A 25,168-nucleotide genomic window follows, 5' to 3' on the forward strand; every position below is an offset into this window, starting at 1 on the left:
CTGGTTTACTCCAACATATTTCCTCTACGTTTTTACACCTACTTAAATAAAAAATACTGATGGTAACTCCGAAAAAAGTACTCTCTCATTTTTCCTGTGTAGGTACAAAAGCTAAAAGGTACTAATATGTACACTTAATGTATCGTAGTAACAGAGAAATTTACTTTTTTATGAGAATGCATGATTAGAAAAAAAATAACTTAAATTAACAGCTCAAAAACTAGAAATTTAAATTGAACTTAGGCCAAGTTAAAGTACACCATATAAGGTGAAAAACATCAAATAATTTTGTCTACATTGTGCTTTTGCTCTAAATTAAATATAAGTATATTTTTACTTATATATAAGTAAAAAAAACAGGCTCACACTAATACATGTTTAAAAGTTATTATCTTGATGCTCTGCACAATCAATAAAATATAATTTGCTTGTGTACTGTTCAGAACTAGTCATAAAAGATGTGTGCTCTCTTAAATATATTTGGTTATTTAAATAAATAACCAACAACGTATTAAATGATTTTGGGTGACGTTTCATACACTTTGAATTATTACTTTTGTCACACAAGTGATTGTACCTTTGTTTGTGGAATAAAGGGTCCAAATATGGGCCCTCTGATGGTTGGAAACATATTTGTACCTTTTTTATCCTTAAATGGTAGATATGAGTACCCTAAGGTGTAATTATGACTCACTTAGGGTACAAATTCACCATTTGTACCCTAAGTGTTCACAAACGTACCCCAACCGTACCCTTTTTTCTGACAGTGTATGACCCCCAGCACCCCGCCCCCCCTAACATTGACGTGTTCTCCCTACCATGACAAAGGTGGAAAGATTTCATGTAATCCATGGACACCAGTGAAGATCACAAATCATTGAAGAAAAAAGGGTCTAGTGGGTCTAGATGACCCAACTCCCAATGTTAAAGTGCCTAGGATAGAACAAGGGGTTACAGGACAAAAATGTGTTTTTGCTGCCTTTCTCCCCCTGTGAGCCCCCGTCCCTGTAAAATCCTGTGCGCGCCCCTGCAGAGGCCTCCTCACTTTGCGGACCTAAGATCCGGTAAAAACCGAACCTCTTTCTTTCTTTCTGACTTTCCTTTCATGATACCAAAAAGTTCTGACCTTTTCCCCGAACCCGCTAGAACGAGCCTTTGCGGCTCCGGTGTGTGATCCACTGTGGTTCGGACAGCAGAACCAGAACCGGGCGCGTAAGGAGCGCAGTGATCCGGATCATCTCCAATCAGAGAGTCTGCGTGCCAGAGCGCGCGCGCGTTCACACCCACGTGCCTGTTGATGAGAAGCAGATGCTGGTGAGGTCCAGCTCACTTCCACCAGGACTCCGGGTCAGAACCGCGTCTGAAGCGGTCCGTTTGGAACATTTCAGACTGGACTCGGGATCTAGTCTGGACAGACGGACGTTTCCAGAAAGTATTTTGCTTTCACGTAGCTGCGCGCGCGCAATCCCGAAATAACCTTAGCGGGCACGCGCAGGAGAAACAGGGAGGAGGTCCCGACCTCCCAGACAGCTTCAGACTTTAGCTGCTCTGGATTTAGAACCGGACACCATTCGGACGGCAGCCTAGTTTACTGTCTGGAGCAGAGACGGGGTTCCGGTTCTGGACTGGAAAACTTTTTTTTGAGGGGGTTGGTCCTCTTCTTCAGAATGCTCCTACGCCGGCGCGCGCTCACCGGGCCCGTGCTGTTGCTTTTGTTTCTGTGTGTCTGCTATATGAGCTGGAACCGGTCCAAACCCCAGTCCGGTTCGCAGCGTGGGTCCGCTGAATCTCTGCTGGACACCAGGAGGCTGATCTCCGCTTTGGAGTCTGCGCACAAGGACGCACAGGTGAGTCACACCTCCAGGTCTGCTGACAAAGTCCTCAGAAGAGCAGTTGAAAGGTCCGGTCCGGAACCTTATCCAGTCAGGAAGTCCGTTACTGTCCTGGACTGACAAACACCAGCCAAGTACTGCCCCTCTGGTTCTGCTTTGACCCATCTGGAGTCTGAGAACCCAAACGGATCCTCGAGTGCGGGCGGAGTCTTTTCTTTTATGGGCGGGGTCTTTTCGTTCAGCTGATGTGTGTTTTGCTGGTTTGACCTCCACCCTAAACTTTAGAGCTGATTGGAATCAAATGGAAGGAACCACTGATGGAGCGTCGTGATGGATTGGCTGTTCTCATAATTACATCACTTCAGACTCCTCCTTCCTCTTTGAGTTTAATACTAATAGTAAAAAACATAATTTAAGGCACCTTTCCGGACTCCCAAGGACACTTTACAGTTGGGACCAACACCAAAAATAAAAACGGTTACTATTCTAAAAATGTAGAGAAAACAGGAATGAAGAGCAGCCGACATTTGTAACAGATGAGTTTTGAGTTTGGACTGAAATAAAATAAAAAGAAAGAGGTGTGTTCCTGATTTCAGGGGCGGCGCGGGGTGAAGTGTTTTGGCAATAATCCGGGTGACAGAGTTCTGTCCAGCTGGACTTTTTCCTGCTGGGGGGTCGAAGAGGAGAGAGTTGCAGAAGTCCAAGCGAGAAGGGACAAGGCTGTGAACCAAAAACACAGGTTCTGTGGGGAGGGAGGGAGGCTCGAAGATGTTGGTAGATGAAAGAACGATGACCAGGAAATATCAAAGGACATAAGAGTGAAATGATTGGCAGCTGTCACGTATGACAGCAAGACGTCTTACTTCGTAGGAGGAGACCAGATGGTCACAGCAGAGGGTATGGTGACTGCAGTTAGAGACGGCTTTGGAAGCAAAAGGAGAAGTTGCAATGATTTTGACAAGAACCAAGATCGAACTTCTGATAAGCAGGTTGTGAGAGCTCTGGGGGGGAGTGTAGAGTGGGGTGTGGTCAATAAATAAAGCTGTGCATCGTCAGCGTAACAGTGGAGTTGTACATTGAATTTCTTGAAAATATTTCCAGGTGGGAGGAGGTAAATGATGAAGAGGGGCGGCCCAAGGACAGAGCCCTGGGGCACCCCTGAGATGACTGGGGAAGGCTCTGCGGCCGGAGAGGAAAGACTCAAACCAGTGGAGGCTGGTGCGAGGAATGGCAATAGCCGAGGGTCGCTGTAGGACGGTAGAATGAGAAATGTTTGTCTAAGGCTGCACTGAGGTCGAGGAGGACAAGAACTCTGAGGAGGCTGGACTCCACCAGGAGGTCCTCCCAAACCTACCAGAGCAGTTTCAGTGCGATGAAGAGGACGAAAACGGAACTGCTCCAAGACGATGTTTTGAGAAAGATGTACCTGGAGGTGGGAAGCTACTACTTTTTGGAAAATGTTTGAAAGGAAAGGCAGATTGGAAATGTGGAATAGGTTATTACAATTGAATCGGTTGGTTCAAAAGGGGCCCAAGTTCACAATTTTTCAAAATAGAGATATTAAAGTCAGGACCATAAATATTTGGACAGAGACACATTCTTTCTAATTTAGTTTCTGTACATTACCACAGTGAATTTGAAATCAAACAACTCAGATGCCATTGAAGAGCAGACTTTCAGCTTTTATTCCATGGGTTGAACAAAAAGATTGTATAAAAATGTGAAAAACTAAAACATTTTTTAAACACAATCCCTTCATTTCATGGTAAGTAATTGGACAATTGACCTCCATGCAATTGAATGGGCAGGTGTGGGCAATTCCCTTGTTATGTCATTCTGAGTGAAGCAGATAAAAGGCCTGGAGTTGATTAGAGGACTCGTGCTGCATTTGGAAGATTTTGCTGTGAACAGACAACATGCAGTCAAAGGAGCTCTCCATGCAGGTGAAAGGAGCCATCATTAAGCTGAGAAAACAGAAAAAAAACATGAAACCAGAAACTGCTACAGTATTAGGAGTGGCAACACCAACAGTGTGGTACATCCTGAGAAAGAAAGAAAGAAAGCACTGGTGAACTCAGCAACGCACAAAGACCTGGACGTCCACGGAAGACAACAGTGGTGGATGATGGCAGAATCATTTCCATGGTGAAGAGGAACCCGTTCATAACAGCCAACCAAGTGAACAACACTCTCCAGGAGGTAGACGGATCAATATCCAAGTCTACCATCAAAAGAAGACTGCATGAAAGTAGATCCAGAGGGAACACTGCAAGATGCAAGCCACTCAGAAGCCTCAAGAACAGGAAGGCTAGATTGGACTTTGCTAAAAAGCATCTAAAAAGTTCTGGAAAAACATTCTTTGGACAGATGAAACCAAAATCAACCTTTACCAGAATGATGGCAAGAGAAAAGTATGGAGAAAGCGTGGAGAAGCTCCTGATCTAAAGCACACTCCATCATCAGTAAAACACGGTGGAGGCAGTGTGATGGTCTGGGCGTGCATGGCTGCTAGTGGCACTGGGACACTAGTGTTTATTGATGACGTGACACAGGACAGAAGCAGCCCAATGAATTCTGAGGTGTTCAGAGACAACCTGTCTGCACAGATCCAGGTGAATGCAGCCCTGTCTGCGCAGATCCAGGTGAATGCAGCCAAACTGATTGGACGGCGTTTCATAATCCAGATGGACAACGACCCAAAACATACAGCCAACGCAACTCAGGAGTTTATTAAAGCAAAGAAGTGGAATATTCTGGAATGGCCAAGTCAGTCACCTGATCTTAACCCCATTGAGCAGCATTTCACTTGTTGAAGACTAAACTTCAGACAGAAAGGCCCACAAACAAACAGCAACTGTTTGCCGCTGCAGTAAAGGCCTGGCAGAGCATTCAGAAGGAGAAAACCCAGCATCTGGTGATGTCCATGAGTTCAAGACTTCAGGCTGTCATTGCCAACAAAGGCTTTTCAACCAAATATTAGGAATGAGCATTTGGTTTTCACTTATTTCATTTGTCCAATGACTTACCAGCCCATGAAATGAAGGGATTGTGTTTAAAAAATGTTTTAGTTTTTCACATTTTTATACAATCTTTTTGTTCAACCCGTGGAATAAAAGCTGAAAGTCTGCACTTCAATGGCTTCTGAGTAGTTTTATTTAGAATTCACTGTGGTAATGCACAGAAACTACATTAGAAAGAATGTGTCTCTGTCCAAATATTGATGGTCCTGACTGTAGATGATCTATGGTCTTCAAGGGAAAAGCTATCTAATCATGTGCAAAAATGTCCCAAGTCTGTTGTAATGTATTGACTATGCTTGACATTTAAAATGCATTAAGTGCTAAATTCCTGGACTTGGGCCTCTCTTGCATGAGTTTAGCTTTATCCCATAGATGGCAGCACTAGTTATCCAATATGGCAGCACCCCTGTTTAATTCAAGAAGGGCCCAAGTCCAGAGACTTTAGTTTGCTAGTCCTCTGAAATGATAAAAGTGAGGGGCTTCATATTATAGCATTAGTAAGCTATGAACTGCTGCTAAATCTGGGTAAAGTATGAATCATTTGGTGCAGCCTCCCTTTAAGATATGCAATTAAAATCTTTTCCTGGAAAAACAAACCTCTTGGACTTGGGCCCCTTTTGAACTAACCGATTCAAATAGATTCATCTAATCCAGGGCTTTTATCTGCAGTTTGAAAGGAGGAGTGGATGAGAGCAGAATTAGGAACAGTAAAGAGGAGGTCAAACTGACAGGTGAATGTTTGAATTCATGGATTAGATCTAAAACTGGCGGTAGAGGGATACTGCAAGAGGAGAAAAGAGACACAGGTTGAGGACTGGAAATAGTGACACAAGAGGTAGAACCAAGGTTCTGATGAATCTTCTGAACTGGAACATAAGAGAACGTTGGATGAAAAGTGGGGAAGCAGAGACTGGGTAATGCGTTTGCATCTTCAGGGCAGGGAGGGGCAATAATTAAAGGTTGAGTGATTGACAGCTGCAAACACCAACAGAACCCACAGCTGCTGATCTGATTCTTCCAGAGGTCTTTTTCTGTCTGTGCAGGGCAGAAATGATACGTTCACACACACACACACACACACACACCCCCCCCCCCCCCCCCACACACACACACGGATGAAGAATCATCTGAACCCGTAGCTCGCCTTAATGGAGGCATTCTCTTTCCGTGGGAAATTGGTGGAAAAATCAAATCCTCTATGTTCTGTGAATGTGAAGAATCACATTCGGCCTTCATTCCAGACACTGATCACCTGACCGTGTCTGGTGATGACTTTCAGTCACATGACTTTCACCGTTATGTTGTTGGAACATCCTTTTGCTTCTGCCTTACAGTCCCCAGAGTTTTTAGAGGTTCTGAGGCTGGAAGGAGCAAATGCTGCATTCAGGGTTCTCTGTTTGCTGATTCTGGTCTGACAGCTGCAGTGAAGACCATCACCTGTCCCCATTTGTGACCTCTGACCCTCAGAAACGGGTCATCACCTCCTGGTCATTTTAGAACCCTCCGGATGTTTCTAGAACACATTACAGCCTTTGGTGCTATGAGTGTGTTGGTGGAACCTCCATTCCTTCAAGAAAAAGAGTCTGAAGGAGGTGAAGAAAAAGGAGAGCAAACAGCTGACAGATACAGAAACAAGAGAGGAACCAACAGGGGAGGCATCCAGGCACACCTGTGGGATTTCATCCCGAAATATTTAAGAATTTATGATGTCAAAACAAATGGGGTTTGATTGGCAGACAACCCTTCAGTCTTCTTTTGGGGGAAAATTCAGAAAAACCTGCTGAAACTCGGTTGTTAACTCAGAAGATGGAGACTTCCTCTGGGTTTGTGTCTGTCCATGTCTTCCTGTGTGTGTGTGTGTGTAGTGCATGTGTGTGTGTGGTCTGTGGTGCGTGTGTGTGTGTGGTGTGTGTGTGGTGCGTGTGCATAAATGTGCATGTGTGTGTGTGGTGTGTGCGTGTGTGTGTGGTGTGTGTGCATAAATGTGCATGTGTGTGTGTGTGGTGTGTGTGTGTGGTGCGTGTGTGCATGTTGGTCTGTAGTACATGTGTGTGTGTGGTGTGTGTGTGGTGCGTGTGTGTGGTGTGTTTGTGGTGTGTGTGCATAAATGTGCATGTGTGTGTGTGGTGTGTGTGTGGTGCGTGTGTGTGGTGTGTTTGTGGTGTGTGTGCATAAATGTGCATGTGTGTGTGTGTGGTGTGTGTGTGTGGTGCGTGTGTGTGGTGTGTTTGTGGTGTGTGTGCATAAATGTGCATGTGTGTGTGTGGTGTGTGTGTGGTGCGTGTGTGTGGTGTGTTTGTGGTGTGTGTGCATAAATGTGCATGTGTGTGTGTGTGGTGTGTGTGTGTGGTGCGTGTGTGTGGTGTGTTTGTGGTGTGTGTGCATAAATGTGCATGTGTGTGTGTGGTGTGTGTGTGGTGCGTGTGTGTGGTGTGTTTGTGGTGTGTGTGCATAAATGTGCATGTGTGTGTGTGGTGTGTGTGTGTGGTGCGTGTGTGCATGTTGGTCTGTAGTACGTGTGTGTGTGTGGTGTGTGTGCATAAATGTGCATGTGTGTGTGTGGTGTGTGTGTGTGTGTGGTGTGTGTGTGTGGTGCGTGTGTGCATGTTGGTCTGTAGTACGTGTGTGTGTGTGGTGTGTGTGCATAAATGTGCATGTGTGTGTGTGTGTGTGGTGTGTGTGTGTGGTGCGTGTGTGCATGTTGGTCTGTAGTACGTGTGTGTGGTGTGTGTGCATAAATGTGCATGTGTGTGTGTGGTGTGTGTGTGTGTGTGGTGTGTGTGTGTGGTGCGTGTGTGCATGTTGGTCTGTAGTACGTGTGTGTGTGTGGTGTGTGTGCATAAATGTGCATGTGTGTGTGTGGTGTGTGTGTGTGTGTGGTGTGTGTGTGTGGTGCGTGTGTGCATGTTGGTCTGTAGTACGTGTGTGTGTGTGGTGTGTGTGCATAAATGTGCATGTGTGTGTGTGGTGTGTGTGTGTGTGTGGTGTGTGTGTGTGGTGCGTGTGTGCATGTTGGTCTGTAGTACGTGTGTGGTGTGTGTGTGTGTGCATAAATGTGCATGTGTGTGTGTGTGGTGTGTGTGTGTGTGGTGTGTGTGCATAAATGTGCATGTGTGTGGGTACATGTGTTTGAGTCTGATGATGATCATCATCAGCATGTTGGTCTGTAGTACGTGTGTGTGTGTGGTGTGTGTGCATAAATGTGCATGTGTGTGAGTCTGATGATGATCATCCAATCATCTCTGTCTTCTCACAGAGGCCTCCTCTTCATCACCGGGCCGTGGTTCTGATTGGTCAGCTGCCGGTCTGGGACACTGAGGTCCAGTTGTACCAGCAGGTTCTGCAGCAGATGGACTATGAGGTCCAAATGTCCAGATATGCAGAGACCCGGAGCTTTCTGTGGATGCAGCCGGGTAAACAAGGTGAGGCAACAATGCACGTGGTCTGGGTGTGTGCACGTGTGGAAGGTGTCTGGGTGTGTGCACGTGTGCACTCTTCACTTCCTGTGTTTCCGGTCAGTGGGGCGGAGACTTCCTGTCTGCAGCTGCAAACACAAACAGATCTGAGTTCAGCAGGTCAGGAAGAAGAAAGAGCAACAGCAGAGAAAAAGTCTGAAGAGGTTTTGCAAGAAGGGGAGCTTTATGGGGGTGTTCTGTCTGAAGAAACCCCCAAAGAAAATAAACCAGACCCCCCCCAGAAGGTCCCTGCCTCTCCCTGTTCTTCTGCTTCACTGGAGACTCTCAACATCTGTATGTCCTGAGCTCTTCATCCAGAGTCTCGTCTTCATCGTCATCTTATGAAGGTTCCCTGCAGCTTCAGTGTCGGTGTTCAGGCTGGAGAAAAGCCTGTGAAGATGATGTGGGAGGAGCTTCTCGTGTAGAAAACACGTTAGTGAAGAACAAATCAACAATCCTCAGAGTCCCAAAGAGACAGCCCCCCGGGACAAAGAGACAGCCCCCCGGGACAAAGAGACAGGCCCCCGGGACAAAGAGACAGCCCCCCAGGACAAAACAAACATGGGCTTCTTGTGCGCACGAGAAGCAAAGTGGTGTGCATGAGATCTTTTCAGAGCTAGTTGGTGTTCCTCGCTATTTGGCGATTCACCCTTGGCTATTCTCTTGGCGTCAAACTCTGGGCGGAGCTTAGAGGTCAGCTATATGGGACGCTTCTTTAATTTGTTTTGAAGCGGTTATGATTCCAGGCCCACATAGCTCCGCCCTTCCTAACAGCAGGCTGTGGCATCTGACCTTACTTCCTGTCTGTTTCCACAGTGAATGGGTGGAGCCTCCTGCTGTGTCTTAGCAGCGCAGAGCAGAGCTGTCTGAGGAGGATCAGCTTCTCTCTCTTGCAGCAGGACCACATGGTAACACTCACCTGTGTGTAGCTACGGTCCTCATCTGATCAATGACATCACACATCACCTGTGCGCCAACAGGTAAACCTAATACCGGGGTTGGTGAAGGCCTTCTCCGATGCAGGTGGAGGTTTCTGTCACTTCCTCACTCTCTCCCAGCAGACAGGTGTGTCGGTTTCAGGTGAGTCTGCATCCTGAGGATCATTGATACAACCGTATCATAACGGCCGAGCTGACTCCGCCTTCTTTAGCTGCAAACAGATCTCTGGTCACATCATTTGAGCTTTAATGTTTCCATCCGTTGTCATGGTAACACACATTCACTATGAAAGCTCCTGTTTTATCAGGTTGGTTAAAGAGATCTACCTCTGCAGAAGCCGAATTACCCATGAGGCCTCGCTCCTGTGGCTCCACCTCCTGGAAGCGGCTCCTTTATAAGGACAGGTGTGTGTCTGTAAAACAGGTGAGGCTGATGCGGTTCAGCTCCAGCTCTGCTCCTGTTCTGTCAATTCCTTTGATTTTTGTCAGTTCAGGTGACCTGACAGCTGTGTTCTCTGACAGGAGCTCTCCTGTGGACGTCCTATCTCCCGCTCTGGTTGCTATGGTGAACGTCTACGTCCTGGTCACGTCTGTCAGCCCGCTGACCGCCTTCCTGCATGATGTGGGGGTAGTGGTGCAGAGTCAGCAGCGGCAGGGTCGGCCACTCAAGGTGAGCCTTCATCTACAGTCAGGACCATCAATATTTGGACAGAGACACATTCTTTCTAATGTAGTTTCTGTACATTACCACAGGGAATTTGAAATCAAACAACTCAGATGCCATTGAAGTGCAGACTTTCAGCTTTTATTCCATGGGTTGAACAAAAAGATTGTATAAAAATGTGAAAAACTAAAGCATTTTTGAAACACAATCCCTTCATTTCATGGGCTCATCAGTAATTGGACAAATGAAATAACTGAAAACAAAATGCTCATTCCTAATATTTGGTTGAAAAGCCTTTGTTGGCGATGACAGCCTGAAGTCTTGAACTCCTGGACATCAGCAGATGCTGGGTTTTGCGGCATCTCAGATGCACTTCAATGGCATCTGAGTTGTTTGATTTCAAATTCACTGTGGTAATGTACAGAAACTAAATTAGAAAGAATGTGTCTCTGTCCAAAGATTTATGGTCCTGACTTTAGGTCTGACTTTTATTTCTTCTGCTCATCTTCATCGCCGGCTCCTTCTTTTCTCAGATCCGAGATTTCCTGCTTCAGCAGCTGGGGGCGTCTGACTCCCATCAGGCTTTGAGGCAGTTGAAGGAGGTGCTGGGGGAGGTGCTCCAAGCAGCCTCAAACAGTGAGATGCTGGAAGCAACACCAAGGCGAGCTGATGTTTTCGTAGCAGGTTAACCTGCGTCAAATCTCCCAAGGTGGAGTCTGAAGCTTTTCTGTGTGTTTCAGGTGTTTGCTGTGTTTCCAGCTTCTCACCTTCACCCTCCTCTTCAGGGGCTCCATCTCACCTGTCATTGTCCAGGTGAGTGATGTCTTCTTGGCAGTGGCGGTTCTACACTAACTTACTCCCTGGGCGAGTAACCCCACAGCCCCCCCCCCCCCCCCCCCCCGCACACCTACAAAATTTGACAACATCCTGTTGTGTTCCCTATCTTCTATTTAGCCATTTTACACAAAAAATGCATGAATTTTCTAGACTCGTATTACAGGGGGGTCAAACGCAGTCACACAGGGGGCCTAAGTTAAAAACACGCTTAAGGTTTTGGGCCGAAGAAGATAAACATTTACTGAACACACTAAAGCTAAACTTTTAAACCTTTTAAACTGAACTTTTTGAACATAAATATAAATAAAAACAGGAACACAAGTTAAACCTTAAATAATATTTTGCTCTCCATAGAAAGATATTCTGTCAAAATTATACAAATATGAACATGCTGCAGGACAAAACAAAGAAAGCCTGGAAATATTAATAAGAAATAACAAATCAAATATTTCCGTTTTTTTTGCTCTTTCATCATTTTTTAGAGCATTTTTTTTAGAGCTGGACTCCTGCTTCAGTTTTAGCAATAATTTCTTAATGTGTGACGTCCTGTGTGTGTCTTTGTGAAACATATCAGAGGGATTAGATCTAAAAAAAAAAACTTATTGTGATTAATATGTTTAGGTCTTATAAAACATTAAAGACTAAATCATAGAATTCATCAGTGGGATTACTCCAAAAATATTTGGCATTTCCCTAAATTTGTGCAACACCAACAGTAGAAATCCTCCAAAAAAACTCAATCCATGAAAAATGGTCTGCGCCCACCACCCCTGTTACGGTTTCTGTTTCTTTGCCCTTGTGGTTTGTTTCCTTTTTGTTCTGGCATGTTTTGAGTTTAACTTCCTGTCTTATTTTGTAGGGTTTCCTGTTTCGTTTTTGTTGTGAGTTTAACTTTGGTTCCCCATCCTTCCTGATTGTGTTCACCTGTGTCTCGGTTGTCTGTATGTATTTAAGTCTTGTCATTCCCTTCCTCCTGGGCTGGTCCATAGTATGTTAGTCTGCTCTCCCCGTTTCGAGTGTTTAGTGTTTCTAGCCTCCCGTCTGCAGTGGTTTTGGTTTTGTGTCCTTAGTTGTGTTTATTAAAGCCCCCGTTCCCCTGCAACCCCTCCCCCTCCCCTTCCCTCTGACACACGCGGCTCCGTCTCTATGACGACAGGCGCAGCTGCGGCCCAGAGTTGATTGTCAGATAGAAAAAGACTCCCAATCACCTGTTAGTGTGATTCAGCCAGCCACCGGCGAGTTGCGCCCCCCTCTCGAGTTTTTTGACTTATGTTCCAAAGACTACCGCAAAGAGGTGTGGCCGCAAGCGTCTTGCAGCAGAGGGCGGTGGTCACGTGCGCGTCGGGTCTACTGTGTCGGAGCAAGGAATTGTGGGAAATAATCCCCATTGCCTGCTTTTGTCGAAATTTGGTTGAGCACGGGTGTTTGTTCTGCCTAATTCTTTTTCATGTGCCTGTTTTACGTTGTTTCACTCTGAGTTATTTCATCTTTTTTTTTTTTTTTAACCATAAGTGTGAAGAGGAAACAGGATCAAGACATTCTTAAGACATTGTGTCAAAATTAAAGTGTTAAGTGTCGGCAGCTGAAGCAATTTCAATTTAAAAGCGCAAAGCCGCCTCTTTGAATATAGTAGTACATTGTAACGCATCGGGCACGGCAAATGCCGCCCCCTATGAAGTGCCGCCCTGGGCGACCGCCCACATCGCCCATATCAAAAACCGCCACTGCTTCTTGGTTCCAGTTTGGGTTTAAATTCAGACCAGCTGCAGTTACACTGATTGTCCAGCAGATGTCAGCGTGTTTCTGTCTTCAGGTGGACACTAAGCTGAACTTCTCCTCTCTGAGCAACACCACCTTTGACAGACAGATCACTAGAGACCAGATCCTGGAGGATGTGCTGCACTTCCTGCTGGCCCCACCCACATACCTGTCCTCAGCTGCCCAGGTGACCACAGAACCTTAATGTCGTGTTTTTCAGCGTACCGGTTCTTCAGAACAGAAGCAGTGCGGTGTCAAGATCTCCAACAGGTTTCCATGGAAACCTGCAAATTAGGTTTCATGTTTTCAGTTTTTTATTGCCGGAAATCAGTTATTTTGTCAAAATAAAATAACAACGTTGGAAAACAGATTTTATTTTGTTATAAAGTAACAATAATTAGAACAGAAAAGTAGGAAAAGGTGCTTCATAAATGTTTCTAACAGAGACAGAAGATGATGAACATCCTGCCATCATTCTGGTCTGGGGGGCGTGGTCTCATGAAATGATGTCAGAGCTGCAGCATAGCAGTGGGTGGGGCTAATTTGTGTGTCTTTTGAGTTCAGGTTGGCAGCTGCAGAGGGACACGGCCCATCTGTTTGTCTCAGGGCCACTTCCTGTTCCTGCAACGCTTCCTCCAGCAGCTTCAGACTCCGTTCCCCTTCCACCTGGTATGGGGGGGGGGGGGGGGGGGGGGGGGGTCACTGCAGGTCCTGAAGGGATTTGGTGTTTAAAGATACACATGATATTTATCACCACCATGTTTCTGCAGCTGTATCCCAGGATCTCCTCCTCCTCCTCCTCGGCTCCTCTTAGCCTCTCAGAGCTTCAACAGCAGATTGTCTTTTTGCTGCAGAAAGACAGGTGAGACCCTGATGTCATGTGATGTTTCACTGCATGCGTCATGTGACACGTCTGGATCTTTTCAGAGCTGAGGACGTCAACATCTCTACCAATAAAGAGCCAGCATCTTCAAAACAAGGAAGTGAGGAACGTCTGCATTTGACTTTTTCTCCTGCAGCTCTGTCTGTTGGATAGAAGTTTACCCCCCTCTTTAGATGTCACAGCATGTCCTTTCTGTGTGTCAGGTGTGTGCGTGGACCCCCACCTCAGACAAATATACACAGAGCCCCCCCTTGCCCTGACTCCGCCTTTCAGTCCCAGGATAAAGGAGTACTCTGCACAGGTGACATTCGACACGGTTTTGGTCCGGATCCGTCCTAAGCCCGTCAGCTCCACCTGTAAGGTTCACTTGGATGAGCAGCAAGGACCCAGGTGAGTCCAGAGCCCCACCTGCCGTCCTTGAGCCCCGTCCTCACAATATTTAGGCCTGTTCTTTCTAGACTGGCCAACTATCCCGTGGGCCTGGGCACCAGCAGGATCCGCATCCTCGTGACGGGGGGATCCCAACAACACCTTGTTGTCATGGCGATCTACACCATCCATGTGCTCCGCGAAGGCCGGCCCATTCTCCCCATGTTGGGAGATCATGTGATGTGCTCCTTCCTGCAGGTATGTCAGCACAGCAGGTGACATAAGAGGACAGGTGGGTTATGGTCCACATCTGAGAACCCATGTGGGTCAGTTGGTACCGGGACATAACTTACATTGTTCCTGTTTTATTTATTATTTGCAATACTTGTTCTGAAAATCTACGGGATTCTATCCTTCACATCCGTCTGTCACTCTGATGTCAGGACATTCTCCTTGCTCATGTGACTTTGACACGTCCGCTGACCTGTTGAGGCGCCTGCTCTAACCGACACCGAAACATTTCCATTTATTGGACCTAACCAGGAGTTCTATTCAGAGAATGGATTTATAGCAGCAGCTGCTGCCACACATCAAAGCCGCTCGGCTGAGATACAAAAACGGAATCTGTGATGTTCTGGTGATGCTGCTAATAAAATCAGACTCAGCAAATTCTCGTTTATTATTATATCTCCTATAGAAAGCATATTTAATAGTTAGGAGAATTTTTTTTCAGATTTTGGCAGATCTTTCATGAAATGTAGAGGTCAAAGACAGTTTCACCCGATACAGATACTTGGACGCCTTAGCGGTCCGTGGACGGCTTAGCTGTCCGTGGACGTCTAAGCGGTACTTGGACCCCTAAGGGGTCTGTGGACCCCTAAGCGGTCCGTGGTCGCCTAAGTGGTCCGTGGACGTCTAGGCGGCATTTGGACGCCTTAGCGGTCCGTGGATGTCAAAGCGGTCCTTGGACACCTAAGCGGTCCGTGGACATCTAATCGGTACTTGGACGCCTTAGCGGTCCGTGGACGCCTTAGCGGTCTATGGACGTCTAAGCGGTACTTGGACGTCTAAGCGGTACTTGGACGGCTAAGCGGTCCTTGGACCACTAAGCGGTCCGTCGACGTCTAAGCGGTACTTGGACGCCTTAGCGGTCCGTGGACGCATTAGCGGTCTATGGACGTCTAAGCGCTACTTGGACACCTAAGCGGTCCGTGAACGACTAAGCCGTCCGTGGACATTTAAGCGGTACTTGGACGCCTTAGCGGTCCGTGGACGCCTTAGCGGTCCGTGAACGTCTAAGCGATCTGCGGACGCCTAAGCGGTCCGTGGACGTCTAAGCGGTACTTGGACGCCTTAGCGTTCCGTGGACTTCTAAGCGGTACTTGGACGCCTTTGCGGTCCGTGGACGTCTAAGCGGTACTTGGACGCCTAAGCTGTCCGTGGACACCTTAGCGGTCTGTGGACGTCTAAGCGGTCTGTTGACGTCTAAGCGATCTGCTGACACCTAAGCTGTCCGTGGACGTCTAAGCGGTCCGTGGACGTCTAAGCGGTCCGTGGACGCCTAAGTGGTCCGTGGACGCCTAAGTGGTCCGTGGACGTCTAAGCGGTACTTGGAAGCCTAAGTGGTCCGTGGATGTCTAAGCGGTACTTGGACGTCTAAGCGGTCCGTGGACGCCTAAGCGGTCCGTGAACGTCTAAGCGATCTGCGGACGCCTAAGCGGTCCATGGACGTCTAAGCGGTACTTGGACGCCTTAGCGTTCCGTGGACGTCTAAGCGGTACTTGGACGCCTTTGCGGTCCGTGGACGTCTAAGCGGTACTTGGACGCCTAAGCTGTCCGTGGACACCTTAGCGGTCTGTGGACGTCTAAGCGGTCCTTTGACGTCTAAGCGGTCCGTTGACGTCTAAGCGGTACTTGGACGCCTAAACGGTCCGTGGACGTCTAAGCGGTCTGTGGACTTCTTAACGGTACTTGGACGTCTAAGCGGTCTGTGGACCCCCAAGCAGTCTGTGGACGCCTAAGCGGTCCGTGGACGTTTAAGCGGTACTTGGACGCCTAAGTGGTCCGTGGATGTCTAAGCAGCACTTGGACGCCTAAGCGGTCCGTGGACGTCTAAGCGGTCTGCGGACGCCTAAGTGGTCCGCGGACGCCTTAGCAGTCCTTGGACGTCTAAGCGGTACTTGGACGCCTAAGCGGTACTTGGACGAGTAAGCGGTCCGTGGACGTCTAAGCGGTACTTGGACGCCTTAGCGGTGTGTGGACGCCTAAGCGGTACTTGGACGCCTAAGCGGTCTGTGGATGTCTAAGCGGCCCGTGGACACCTAAGCGGTCCGTGGACGTCTACGCTGATGCTGCTAATAAAATCACAGACTCAGCAAATTCTCGTTTATTATTATATCTCCTATAGAAAGCATATTTAATAGTTAGGAGAATTTTTTTTCAGATTTTGGCAGATCTTTCATGAAATGTAGAGGTCAAAGACAGTTTCACCCGATACAGATACTTGGACGCCTTAGTGGTCCGTGGACGCCTTAGCTGTCCGTGGACGTCTAAGCGGTACTTGGACCCCTAAGGGGTCTGTGGACCCCTAAGCGGTCCGTGGTCGCCTAAGTGGTCCGTGGACGTCTAAGCAGTACTTGGACGCCTAAGCTGTCCGTGGACACCTTAGCGGTCTGTGGACGTCTAAGCGGTCTGTTGACGTCTAAGCGATCTGCTGACACCTAAGCTGTCCGTGGATGTCTAAGCGGTCCGTGGACGTCTAAGCGGTCCGTGGACGCCTAAGTGGTCCGTGGACGCCTAAGTGGTCCGTGGACGTCTAAGCGGTACTTGGAAGCCTAAGTGGTCCGTGGATGTCTAAGCGGTACTTGGACGTCTAAGCGGTCCGTGGACGCCTAAGCGGTCCGTGAACGTCTAAGCGATCTGCGGACGCCTAAGCGGTCCATGGACGTCTAAGCGGTACTTGGACGCCTTAGCGTTCCGTGGACGTCTAAGCGGTACTTGGACGCCTTTGCGGTCCGTGGACGTCTAAGCGGTACTTGGACGCCTAAGCTGTCCGTGGACACCTTAGCGGTCTGTGGACGTCTAAGCGGTTTGTTGACGTCTAAGCGATCTGCTGACACCTAAGCGGTCCGTGGACGTCTAAGCGGTCCGTGGACGTCGGAGCGGTCGGTGGACGTCTTAGCGGTCCGTGGACGACTTAGCGGTCCGTGGACGCCTAAGCGGTCCGTGGACGCCTAAGCGGTCCGTGGATGCCTAAACGGTCCTTTGACGTCTAAGCGGTCCGTTGACGTCTAAGCGGTACTTGGACGCCTAAACGGTCCGTGGACGTCTAAGCGGTCTGTGGACTTCTTAGCGGTACTTGGACGTCTAAGCGGTCTGTGGACCCCCAAGCAGTCTGTGGACGCCTAAGCGGTCCGTGGACGTTTAAGCGGTACTTGGACGCCTAAGTGGTCCGTGGATGTCTAAGCGGCACTTGGACGCCTAAGCGGTCCGTGGACGTCTAAGCGGTCTGCGGACGCCTAAGTGGTCCGCGGACGCCTTAGCAGTCCTTGGACGTCTAAGCGGTACTTGGACGCCTAAGCGGTACTTGGACGAGTAAGCGGTCCGTGGACGTCTAAGCGGTACTTGGACGCCTTAGCGGTGTGTGGACGCCTAAGCGGTACTTGGACGCCTAAGCGGTCTGTGGATGTCTAAGCGGCCCGTGGACACCTAAGCGGTCCGTGGACGTCTACGCTGATGCTGCTAATAAAATCACAGACTCAGCAAATTCTCGTTTATTATTATATCTCCTATAGAAAGCATATTTAATAGTTAGGAGAATTTTTTTTCAGATTTTGGCAGATCTTTCATGAAATGTAGAGGTCAAAGACAGTTTCACCCGATACAGATACTTGGACGCCTTAGCGGTCCGTGGACGCCTTAGCTGTCCGTGGACGTCTAAGCGGTACTTGGACCCCTAAGGGGTCTGTGGACCCCTAAGCGGTCCGTGGTCGCCTAAGTGGTCCGTGGACGTCTAGGCGGTATTTGGACGCCTTAGCGGTCCGTGAACGTCTAAGCGGTTTCATGGACGCCTTAGCGGTCCGTGGATGTCAAAGCGGTCCTTGGACACCTAAGCGGTCCGTGGACGTCTAATCGGTACTTGGACGCCTTAGCGGTCCGTGGACGCCTTAGCGGTCTATGGACGTCTAAGCGGTACTTGGACGTCTAAGCGGTACTTGGACGGCTAAGCGGTCCTTGGACCACTAAGCGGTCCGTCGACGTCTAAGCGGTACTTGGACGCCTTAGCGGTCCGTGGACGTCTAAGCAGTCCGTGGACGCCTTAGCGGTCCGTGGTCGTCTAAGCGGTCCGTGGACGCCTAAGCGGTCCGTGGACGCCTAAGCGGTCTGTGAACGACTAAGCAGTACTTGGACGTCGAAGCGGTCCGTGGACGTCTTAGCGGTCCGTGGACGCCTTAGCGATCCGTGGACGTCTAAGCGGTCCGTGGACGCCTTAGCGTTCCGTGGATGCCTAAGCGGTCCGTTGACGTCTAAGCGGTCCGTTGACGTCTAAGCGGTCCGTTAACGTCTAAGTGGTACTTGGACGCCCAAGCGGTCCGTGGACGCCCAAGCGGTCCGTGGACGCTTAAGCGGTCCGTGGACGCCTAAGCGGTCCGTGGACGCCTTAGCGGTCCGTGGACGCCTTAGCTGTCCGTGGACGTATAAGCCGTCTGTGGACTTCTAAGCGGTACTTGGACGTCTAAGCGGTCTGTGGACCCCTAAGCGGTCTTTGGACCCCTAAGCGGTCCGTGGACATCTAAGCGGCACTTGGACGCCTAAGCGGTCCGTGGACGTCTAAGCGGTCTGCGGACGCCTAAGTGGTCCGCGGACGCCTTAGCAGTCCTTGGACGTCTAAGCGGTACTTGGACGCCTAAGCGGTACTTGGACGAGTAAGCGGTCCGTGGACGTTTAAGCGGTACTTGGACGCCTTAGCGGTGTGTGGACGCCTAAGCGGTACTTGGACGCCTAAGCGGTCTGTGGATGTCTAAGCGGCCCGTGGACACCTAAGCGGTCCGTGGACGTCTACGCTGATGCTGCTAATAAAATCACAGACTCAGCAAATTCTCGTTTATTATTATATCTCCTATAGAAAGCATATTTAATAGTTAGGAGAATTTTTTTTCAGATTTTGGCAGATCTTTCATGAAATGTAGAGGTCAAAGACAGTTTCACCCGATACAGATACTTGGACGCCTTAGCGGTCCGTGGACGCCTTAGCTGTCCGTGGACGTCTAAGCGGTACTTGGACCCCTAAGGGGTCTGTGGACCCCTAAGCGGTCCGTGGTCGCCTAAGTGGTCCGTGGACGTCTAGGCGGTATTTGGACGCCTTAGCGGTCCGTGAACGTCTAAGCGGTTTCATGGACGCCTTAGCGGTCCGTGGATGTCAAAGCGGTCCTTGGACACCTAAGCGGTCCGTGGACGTCTAATCGGTACTTGGACGCCTTAGCGGTCCGTGGACGCCTTAGCGGTCTATGGACGTCTAAGCGGTACTTGGACGTCTAAGCGGTACTTGGACGGCTAAGCGGTCCTTGGACCACTAAGCGGTCCGTCGACGTCTAAGCGGTACTTGGACGCCTTAGCGGTCCGTGGACGTCTAAGCAGTCCGTGGACGCCTTAGCGGTCCGTGGTCGTCTAAGCGGTCCGTGGACGCCTAAGCGGTCCGTGGACGCCTAAGCGGTCTGTGAACGACTAAGCAGTACTTGGACGTCGAAGCGGTCCGTGGATGTCTTAGCGGTCCGTGGACGCCTTAGCGATCCGTGGACGTCTAAGCGGTCCGTGGACGCCTTAGCGTTCCGTGGATGCCTAAGCGGTCCGTTGACGTCTAAGTGGTCCGTTGACGTCTAAGCGGTCCGTTAACGTCTAAGTGGTACTTGGACGCCCAAGCGGTCCGTGGACGCCTAAGCGGTCCGTGGACGCCTAAGCGGTCCGTGGACGCCTTAGCGGTCCGTGGACGCCTTAGCTGTCCGTGGACGTATAAGCCGTCTGTGGACTTCTAAGCGGTACTTGGACGTCTAAGCGGTCTGTGGACCCCTAAGCGGTCTTTGGACCCCTAAGCGGTCCGTGGACATCTAAGCGGTATTTGGACGCCTTAGCGGTCCGTGGACGTCTAAGCGGTCCGCATATCCCTCCAGGGGTCGCCAAACATTTCACTGATCCGCACAGGTGGTTTGTTCGCCAGATGTCCTTTCCGACACAACAGCATATTTATCCTGGCTGAGGAGTTGAATTTACGGTCTCTGGAGGTGTCCCTTGTGCCCCCTAGGAATCGAAACCTGGTTTCCTTTGTGCCAGTCCTGCAGAAAGACAACTGGTCCGTCCAGCCACTCGTTTATTTAAATAGATTATGTAAACGACAGGATGTATAAGTTAAAATCTATATTTTTAACGTTTTTGTTCATGAGAAGAAGCAGCTGGAATTCACTCAATTTCCTGCCAGAGAACATAAAGTAAATCTGATCCTGAAACTGAATCTGAGTTGCGAACAGGATACTTTCCCTCTCCAAAGTTTTTGGTTCTTCTCTTCATCTCCTCGGTTCTACTGCAGCATTGGTTCTCTGCAGGTTCTCTCTGACCTGATAAGAGTTTTTGGGTTTTCAAGCTGCAGCTGGAAAGGAGGTTCCTCTGCTGACAGGAACCCAAAATGTCTGCAGAAGTTTTGGATTTTCTAGCCGCAGATCAATTGTTCTCACTCTTCCTCCTCTTCTTCCTCTCTCTCCTTTGTTATGATCTCCAGCTGAAGAGCTTCCTCCTCTTCCTTGTCTCCTCTTCCTACTATGGACTTGAGCGTTACAGACAGCACTTCATTTGGATGCATAGGCTCGGCCTGAACGGTTTATTGTTGAGGATGAAAGTGCGGCGGCAGCGTGTTTGAGGTCCTGGCTGATCTCCGTGCTGCGCCGCCCGCGCCTGTGTGAGTGTTTGCATTCAGCTCAGGTACCAACAAGAAAATCCCTGTTAAGTTTTCTTGTCGCACTTTGTTGCGAGCTGTGGCGCCGGCGTGCGGAATGTGGCGCTGCTTTGTTAAAACCTTCAGTCGCTGAGGAAGATAAGGCTCTAGCAGGATGTGTTTTTGATGACAGCTCTGAAGTCACAGCCAGACGCAGGAGCTCCTAGGGGCCCCGGAGCAGAGCTGGAAGCCTTTGTTTGACTTCTGACCTCTGAGGGTAATGAGTGAAGGAGCAGAAAGATGAAAGAATCCCGGAGCGCGAAGCTGATGGATGGACTTGAGAGCAGGTCTACAGAATCCAGAGCTTCTGCTCAACAGGACAAATGAACAGAAAAAGCGATCAGTGTCTCGATCAAAAACTCAGTTTGTTCCAAAGGTCCCCTTCTGCTCTGTGTCGGGTTCCTTTTTGGGGACCACGCTGTTCTGGCAGAAGGATCACAGCTCCTTCATTGCTTCATGAGACCAACCTGAGCGAAGCTACCAACCGACGTCACACACAAAGAGCAGCCCGTCCAAAACTTCCCAAACTTCCTCCCTTAGGGTTTGCTGCTCCAAAGAATGGATCTAAAGATCCTCCAGTCAGATCTGAACCTCCATTCCTCCCTCCCTCTCTAGGACTGCAGTCTTTTGGTCCAGCCAAGTCTTCCCTGTGGTCTTCAGCCTTACGCCATGTCTCCAAGTCCAGTAAAAACCTGCAGCTCCGGACGCGCCCCAGGTCTGTTGCCCCACTGAGAGCCATCAACGTGGTCCATCACAGACATTTCTCTGACCCGGTTCTCCCTCAGGTCGGTGGGTGGTTCCATGTCTAAGCTGTTCAGACAACAGGACATGTGATTGGAGAGAGGTAGCCTGGCAACCAGACGGTTGTTACCATCCGCTGGTGAAGCGCCCCCTGCTGCAGGACTGTATGACAGACAGAAAGGTGGGTCAGCAGGTTGTAGATCATGTGATGTCCAGGTGGGGAAGGGGATCACCTGCCTCCTCTCTCTCAGGTGCTCTTCATTGGGGACTCCACCAACCGCGGGATGATGTACTTCCTGATGGAGCGACTCAACTCAAGTCTGGAGGACTGGGGCAAAGCTCACAACACGCTGATCTATCAGAACCTGAATAAGGGGCGGTCCCAGGTCAGCTACTCGTATTACCCTCAGTTCTGGATGGAGAGGAGCCAGAGGCCAGCTTTCAGGGAGGTGCTGCTGCAACTGTTGGACAGGTGAGAGCACGTTCTAATCATCTAAAACCTAAAGTTCAGTCAGGAGCTGCAGAAGTGTCATGGGTGTACCTGTGAGACGGCGCCCAAACCCCAGGGATGTTCCGTCCAAGTATGGGGACTCGATCAGTCATTTGAGCAAGCCCTCACACCGGAAACACGTTTTCACCTTCAAAAATGGAAGCACTTTTCTTTGAAGGTCTGGACCTCTGGTGAACTCCAACCTGACGGTTCTGGTGGTGGGAGGAGTTCAGTGGCTGAAGACCAAACACCTGAAAACCATACAGGAAGTTCTGGACAGGTAAAAAGAAAAGCAGCAAGGTCAAGTTCATGTAGGTCTTCCAGGCCATTAACCGGAACATTTCTGAGTTCTCAGAGATGGTTCCCTGTCCTGACCTGACCCACAGGACAGAACCCCCCCAAAACATTCATGTCAAATCCATTGGACCTCCAAAGCTCCTGGGAGTCAAACCACAGTGTGGTTCATGATCTTCAGCGTACAGTGGTGTGATCTCCAGCCAATCATCGTCTTTCTCCTATTCAGAAAGTCTCTCCGGAACGTTTTGGTTGTTGTCAAGTCTCTGGGGATGGGCTTCCACCTTCCTATGGATGGAATCAGATCCCTGACTTTGGTGAGTTCCCCGTGAAGAACCATCTTCTGAATCATCTCAACGAAGCGCTTCAATTGATCTTCGTGTTTCTTTCAGACTGAGGTCCAAGCTCTGTTCAGACAGAACCTGGAAATTATCTCCACAGCAGAGAAGCTAGGGTTCGAGGTGATTGACACGCTCAGTATTACCATGGGTCGACACAAAGAGTTTCTGCAGGGACGCTGTGCTTGCCACTTCCATGAGGTAACGTCCGTCGGCCATCTGTCAGTTCTAGATCAAACTGAAAAATCTGATGTTCCAAAATCACAACCGAGAATGAACCTGGATCTAGGTGAGATCGCAGTAGTCTGGTTCTCACCTAACAGGTTCTTCATGGGACATCATTGTCCAGTTCTCCACAAACATGGGATCCACCTGAGATCGCAGTACTCCAATTCCTGACTAACACAGATTCTGGTCTCCTGTTTCTGTCCAACTGTCTCCGTCAAAACATTTTTTTCAGGTGGAAAAACTTCCAAATTCAAAACCTCAGGATGATTCCCAATTCCGAACCAAAGAACCGAGGACCGGTCTAACTGAATCCGGACTGACCAGCTCATCACCCGCACGGGACCTAGACCAGGTGAAGCAGTCTTCCCCTCCAACCTATCATGTCAGGGGGCCGGTTAATCAGGTGTACTCTGAGGTCTTGCTGAGCCGCCTGTGTCCCAGATTCGAGGACTGAGACTCACCTGTGTGCTGCTGAACGAGGACTGTAGACACCTGCAGGATTCTGTCAGACTTTGAAAAACCAGAACTTTGGAAATGATGTTTTTGTTGAAACTTGTCTTACGTCTGTTTCAAAAAATGTGCAAAACATCACAAAGCCACAGGTAAACTGAAACCAGGAGGGATTTTGGAGAATTTCAGTCAAAGAAGAACCCAGCTTTATTGGTGGGGGGCAGGTGAGTACAGGAAGAGACCATTGATTCCAACTGGACTGCCCTCAGAAGACACCACAAGTATGGATTCTGTCAGAACTAAGATGTTCTGGTTGATTAATTTACGGTATGGGTTCTCCAGCAGGTTTTCTGTTCATTCTGTTTCTCTGAAAGGAAATGCTCTGGGTCAGAATGGAACTATTTGAACTGGTCCAGTTCTGTTGGCAGTGCCAATCATATCCTATGGGTCAGATTGATGTTTCTGTAGCTGATCCAACTGGACTGGTCAGAGCCAGGCTGTCCCTGATCACATAGAACTAAATCCAACTAGACTGAACTGAAACGGCCAGAAGAACCAGAGCCACTGCCCGCCAAGTTCCTGGTACCGCCCAGTTTAGTAGTTTATTTACTGAGTCGGTCAAAGAGACACCTGAAACAAACACCTTTCTGCTCTAAGATAGCTGCACCCTTAAAGGGGATTTTTGGTTATCAGTTTCTTACCGGTTCTGGGTAGTTCTAGTTGCTTCAGTCAGGTTTTGGTCTGGATCAACAAATCTTCTCAAAGATTAAACTGTTTTGGAAGTTTCAGAAGAATCTGCTTTTCTAAAGCGTAATCTTAATCTGGAATAACTACATTGTGGGAGGTGTAAAAGCTGGATCCGAACCTCACCCCGCCATCCAAACTGGACTCCATCCGTTCCTGGTTGAGGAACTGGTGCAGGGAACGGTTGGACCACCTGATGTTTTCTTGTCTGTGAGTTTGGCTCCGCCCTCATAAAGAAATTTTAAAACATTGATGTGATCTTCTTTAGAGCCAGAGGTGGTTTCGTCTTCGTGTTTTGGGAAGGATTTCTGTTGGTGGTGGGGGGGATTCCCCTCCTCTTCATTGCGGATGCTTCATCAGAATCTCTGTTTAGATGTTTAGTATGGATGTAACGATCAGTTAAGCGATTGACATTCCTACAATCCATCCAGATCGATCTGAGGCCAGATGTTCATAAGATCGACCTGCACCGTCATAAAATCCTTAATAAATGACATAAATCGATCGTCGATTTTAGAATAACCGTTTGGATTGAGGTGCAGTGGGTTTATGTTCCTGTAAGGTAAAACGACCAATCAGAGCGGACAACACACATGTGATGTCATCAACTCGGATCAGTCCATCATTCCAGTCCAATGTGTGGACAGACTGTGAATAAAGTCATGTGACCATCCAGTGTCTAGAATGTTCTAAGAATGTTCCCTTTGGGTTCTTTGGATGTGGAAAAACAACAGTGGTGAACTTTAGGAAACTAACATGTGAATGGATTTGACATTCATTCTAGTTTACTTGTTGGTTTGGACACAGATTTCATTTAACTTGATGATCTGGAAGAAATCCAAGAATCTGGAAAAACTGTTCAGTAGCAGGAATTTCTGTCTGGAAGTTTGGATTGGAAGAGGATCTGGATCCACTTTAGGTCAGAGGATCTGGATCCACTTTAGGTCAGACGATCGGATCATTCATGAATCAGAATGGTTGTTAAATAAAGTTTTCCATGCGTAATGTTCATGCTTCCCTCGTCTTCATCAGAATTTCTCTTCAGATGTTCATAAGGACGTTAATCAAGTTCTGCTTTGTCCAGAACAGAACCCTCTGGTTCTGATTTGCTGGGTTCCTCACGGTGGGTGGAGGAGCTCAGCTCC

At 48.7% G+C, this 25,168-nt stretch overlaps 1 protein-coding gene across 3 annotated transcripts; it reads left to right on the forward strand.

The window, feature by feature from the left end:
* The first annotated feature begins 1,279 nt into the window (after nt 1–1,279).
* Nucleotides 1,280–25,028, forward strand: cped1 (cadherin-like and PC-esterase domain containing 1). 3 transcript variants are annotated; one of them, XM_023952383.2, is made up of 21 exons: nt 1,280–1,847; nt 8,109–8,274; nt 9,124–9,215; nt 9,288–9,387; nt 9,554–9,650; nt 9,768–9,915; nt 10,443–10,570; nt 10,650–10,722; nt 12,560–12,691; nt 13,069–13,173; nt 13,275–13,366; nt 13,432–13,487; nt 13,591–13,777; nt 13,846–14,014; nt 21,354–21,453; nt 21,524–21,660; nt 21,731–21,951; nt 22,148–22,249; nt 22,493–22,580; nt 22,656–22,802; nt 23,062–25,028. In XM_023952383.2, exons 1-21 carry the CDS (start codon nt 1,668–1,670, stop codon nt 23,281–23,283), a joined length of 2,742 nt encoding a protein of 913 aa, XP_023808151.1. In that variant the 5' UTR covers nt 1,280–1,667; the 3' UTR covers nt 23,284–25,028. The 3 variants fall into 3 exon arrangements, with proteins under 3 accessions (XP_023808151.1, XP_078797749.1, XP_023808152.1); XM_023952384.2 differs by having other exon boundaries at nt 1,286–1,847; nt 9,581–9,650; XM_078941623.1 differs by lacking the exons at nt 22,493–22,580; nt 22,656–22,802; nt 23,062–25,028 and adding an exon at nt 22,325–22,482.
* The last annotated feature ends 140 nt before the right edge of the window (nt 25,029–25,168 follow it).

This window comes from Oryzias latipes, chromosome 23 (genome assembly GCF_053564925.1).
Source record: "Oryzias latipes strain Hd-rR chromosome 23, Olatipes_Hd-rR_3.1".
NCBI lineage: Eukaryota > Metazoa > Chordata > Actinopteri > Beloniformes > Adrianichthyidae > Oryzias > Oryzias latipes.

Bases quoted from the DNA above. Each gene is read 5' to 3' on its own strand.
- cped1 (XM_023952383.2), top strand. From the start codon at position 1,668: ATGCTCCTACGCCGGCGCGCGCTCACCGGGCCCGTGCTGTTGCTTTTG. The intron at 13,488-13,590 runs GTGAGGAACGTC...TCTGTGTGTCAG, and splicing joins AGCATCTTCAAAACAAGGAA to GTGTGTGCGTGGACCCCCAC. The intron at 22,250-22,492 runs GTAAAAAGAAAA...TCTCCTATTCAG, and splicing joins ATACAGGAAGTTCTGGACAG to AAAGTCTCTCCGGAACGTTT.